The 4,176-nt window shown below is 40.6% G+C and overlaps 1 protein-coding gene across 1 annotated transcript; it reads right to left on the bottom strand.

Moving 5' to 3' along the window:
- Nucleotides 1-899: 899 nt before the first annotated feature.
- On the bottom strand, nt 900-4,176 carry LOC145463554 (uncharacterized). The gene is made up of 3 exons (XM_081447317.1): nt 4,013-4,176; nt 2,872-2,973; nt 900-1,206 (listed from the first exon to the last, which is right to left on the bottom strand). The coding sequence occupies exons 1-3, from the start codon at nt 4,124-4,126 to the stop codon at nt 1,078-1,080; spliced, it is 345 nt and encodes a 114-aa protein (XP_081303443.1). The 5' UTR covers nt 4,127-4,176; the 3' UTR covers nt 900-1,077.

Raw genomic sequence — 4,176 nt, 5'->3', positions numbered from 1 at the left:
GTGGGAGTACAAATACTCCTAGTCGCTTCATGCAAAATTAAGCGCCGGCCTGATGGGCCACTAGGCTCAAATACAAACATCCTGACACTCAGCGCTCAAATTTAAATTACTTGATCCGGAATCCAGCGTGCAACCACTAGGGAACCGGGCTTAGCAGTCATATAAGATGCGTTTAGTAAAGGCTCGGAGATACTAAAAATTATGGTGAAGCCAGCCTTCTCAAAACGTTGGCCAGACTATGATAGACAGCCCCCACCCCCCCCCTTGATCCCAGTAACCAGACGCTAATTCTTGATGTCATAATCGTATGATGCATGACGTAAAACTGACTCGCTCTCATGATCTTGGCAATATGCAATGGCCAAAGAGAGAGCATACCCATTCTACAGAATCTCCCTGCAGAAAAAGCCTGGCTTTTTTAAGACCAGGGTTTTGAGTTTTCATCCTTTGTTTCTCTAAGTTACCCCGTTGAAGACTGCTAGATCCATTTTTGACACACCCAGAGGTTTCTCTCATCCAACCTTTGGTAGCGGCAACACGGACTTCTTTCCTGAACAGCAGCGACTGGTAATCGATCCTATTCCGTGTAAGTGATATCTTTTAGGGGTCAAATAAAGTTCGAGCCACATCCAGATTGATCTCCTTTAGGGGTTTAGTTAAATTTTTCCGATGAGCTTCCCCGACCTTTTCATATGGGAGTTTCCACCCGGAAAACATGTCGCGTGCCACAACATCGGTTAAGCATGCACCTGACCATGCCAAGCGCGCAAGAAAGCAATATAAAGTTATTTTCTGACGTTTAGGGAAGATCGACCGATCTTTTCGCTGCGAGAAACCAGAAAAATCCAATTTGTTGGTTTTAAGATTGATGCGTGGTGTGCAAAATGAGCATCTCGGTACCCATACATAATAAAGAGATGAGAAACTGCTCCTTAACCATAAATTTATTTCCTCATATATGCAAGGTTTATCTTTTGATTGTCTTTCACAACAGCTTTTTTAACTGTTAACATTTAGTACTACAAATCCTATGTCTCGTTATGACATTAGCTGCTTTTCATTTAGGGCAGGCTGTGTTTAGGCGGTGGGGGACTCCCCAGACCCCGACCCCACCGGCTCGGAAAGAGGTGCGTTGGGGCGAGAGCATCGGTGACCAACGGCGACTTTTTTACACTCCAGACCATCTTGGCAACGGGAGTAGCATGTCTGAGATTAAAAATAAAATAATCAAGATATCGAAGCGTTTGAAGAATGACAATAAAAGTTGATTATACATTGTTCGAGGCTAGTCTGATGTAGTGCTTTCGGATCGCCCGGCTAAGGAACTCTTCAGAGACCTTTCTGCTTGGCAAACTGGTTGAGCATCGCGCATTTTCAATCGTGAATCTGTGTTGTAGGGAATCCTTATGCGGTATAGGGCGAGATTAATGTCTTTATTTTGTTAGCGAACAGGACTTTGAGCGCGATGTCAACGAGTTTGCCAAGGAGAAAGGTCTCTGAAGAGTCACTTGACAGAGAAAGCGCTGGGTCAGACTAACAAACAATGAATTGTCATTAAGGCGTTTGACGATATTTCCTGTTTTGCTTTCCTACACGTTTTATAACTAAGAGATTTAGTTCTACCTTCGTTTATTTATGCAAAGGGTAAAGCCTGGTTTTCACTTGCGACCCAAGCGCAAGCGCAAGCACAAACGCAAGCAATAGGGATGACCCAACTGAAAACGAAATTCGACGCAAACACAAGCACAAGCAAAATCATCCGAACCTTCCGCCATTTTGGAAAACTGTGTAGGCGCGAGGTAATCTGGATCCAGCGTTTTCATTGGCCAAACATAACCATTTGTGGTAAATATCCTTGTGCTTGTGTTATGCCTGAGGGGTATTTCGTTTTCACTTGTTGCAGCGCAAACGCAAGCATAAGCGAAAGCACGAGAAAAAGGAAACATTTTGATCCTTATGCTTGTACTTGCGCTTGTGCTTATGTCTGCGTCAAGGCCGTTTCCACGGTGAAATAAGAATTATTGTGTTTGCGCTTGCGCTTGAGCTTGCGTCGCTAGTGAAAACAAGGCTTAAGTACGTAGTGGTTGTGCATACGGTCTTCAAGCTTATTCTGATTTTAACACAAATTAAATTGTTATGCTAGCCATAAGTAAATCGTTACATCATTAAGACGTGTTGTCATTTGTCAAGTGGTCACAATAGAATTATAAGTATAAAAATTGCGCCATTTTGTCATCCAATCAGAAGAAAAACCAAAACCAATCATGACACGTCCGCACACGTTTTCCCGCGCTTCGCGTCAGCCACACGTATTTACTTCTTGTTTGATTGGTTCACTGGACTGCTGTGCCCTTTTGGGGATCGTCAGAATGATTATTTTTGTTTTGGTTTCACAGCACTCATTCACAAACTGCCCTATAAGCTAATCGCTCGTATTTATAGGAGAATATTTGTTTACAATATTTGCCTTATTAGCAGAAGCGATACAGTTTCTGATAGAGCTACAAAAACATTAGTTCTGAATATTGAAAGGGCACAGCAAGATTAACAGTCCCTAGGCCTTTGAGCCTGATGTATTGAATACTTTTTGGGTTACGCGGGATCAAAAACTCAAAATTTTACAAATACATGTATGAGCTCATTAGCGCTTTGCCACCCAGAAATTTTGCAGTTATTCAAAGCCAATTTCTCCCCGAATATTACACCCAAAGAACCAAACATTTCAGCAGTTACTAATATTAACAAGCTTTTTAACTCTTTTTGGTCAATTCGTGTCTAGTGCAATGCCTTCTCTGCGCAAAGTCAGATGTTAATGGGGAAAAATAGAAACAATCACGTCAGAAAAGATTGCTCCTATGGGGAAATACTTACAGAGAGTGGACTGCACCCTTCGCCTTCCTCTTTTTTTGGAATGCACTGGGCAGACGTATTGAGGCAACATTCTCCCTCGTCACATTCATCATCTCCCGTACACTGGAAAAAGATTACAACGACAACAAGGCTCTTGTTAAAGGAGGTTTGTCACGGTCTGGACATCTTGAAAATCTTCTCAATCCTAGCTTAACTATCCTTGTTCCTTTATGGTTTATCATTATCTTTTTGGTATTTTTCCATCTTGGTAAACTACTAATTTCAGGTTTCCTTAAGTTTAAAAGAAATTTTGTACTTGGCCAAGAAAATGAATTCAAAATATTGTAGTATTTATCCAGTCGTAGCATTCGTATCGATCTTACTTACAATTATCGCCTTCCTTCTTCGAGAGCTTCTTCGAAATTCCGAAAATCTTCAAAAATTGTTTACAATTTCATCCTTGTTTTAATAATTATCATATTTTTAAAGAGAAATAAAAGCAAGCATTTTCCTTGCTGGTTTTGTATCCTTGTGTAAATATCAATTTAATTGTTCCTTCCCCATTTATAGCACGTAACTAAAGATTCGCGTCAGCGTTTCCGAGGTACTTCCCTTTCACCCGCCCACAAGAGAAAAACTGCCCTTTGGAAGTCTTTATGGTGAAGAAAATTTCCTAAAGCTTCCGCATTCAATGAAACATTTTTCAGTAGTGTCGAGGAAAAGGAGACACGTATCAAATTAAAAAGAGGGGCATGCAATTGAAAAAAAAAATGCAAAAGGGGACTTTGCCATCCGATTAGAAACCCAACTCATGCGAAAGAGCCAACTGAATCAAATTGGAATTTCTCGCCGAGAGATAAACTGATCAAGATAACTGGGACATAAAGCTGATGTTTTTTCCCGAAAAAAGAGGGAAAACAACAATGGATGGTTGCATTCATGCATCTTTAAAGCAGTTGTTCGTAACTGATGTAAAATGTGAGTTTTATTTTAAAAAATGATTTGGTTTTATGTATTTAAATCTTTGTTAATCCGTTCTTTTAAATCTCGTAAAATAACTGTGGATATCGAGGCACTTAATTTAATTCAAGCAAAAATTGAGTCATGGCAAAAAGCGACAAGGACAGATTGCTAAAGTCACAAATGAAACAGAAAGACTTGCCTCTGTTTTGATATCGATTTCGGATTCGTCTTCCAAGACGTTTGTAGTCTCTCCTCTCCAAAAAGATTCAACTGCGATGGCGAACGCCAGGCAAAGAAACACCGCGAATTTCATGTTGCTCCTTGTGCTGCACCAGAATTCAATGTGGATTGCACGAAGGGTTT

This window comes from Orbicella franksi, chromosome 12 (assembly GCF_964199315.1).
Source record: "Orbicella franksi chromosome 12, jaOrbFran1.1, whole genome shotgun sequence".
Classification (NCBI taxonomy): domain Eukaryota; kingdom Metazoa; phylum Cnidaria; class Anthozoa; order Scleractinia; family Merulinidae; genus Orbicella; species Orbicella franksi.
Note: the sequence above shows the minus strand (reverse complement) of the source record. Positions and strands in the feature narration are given on the sequence as shown.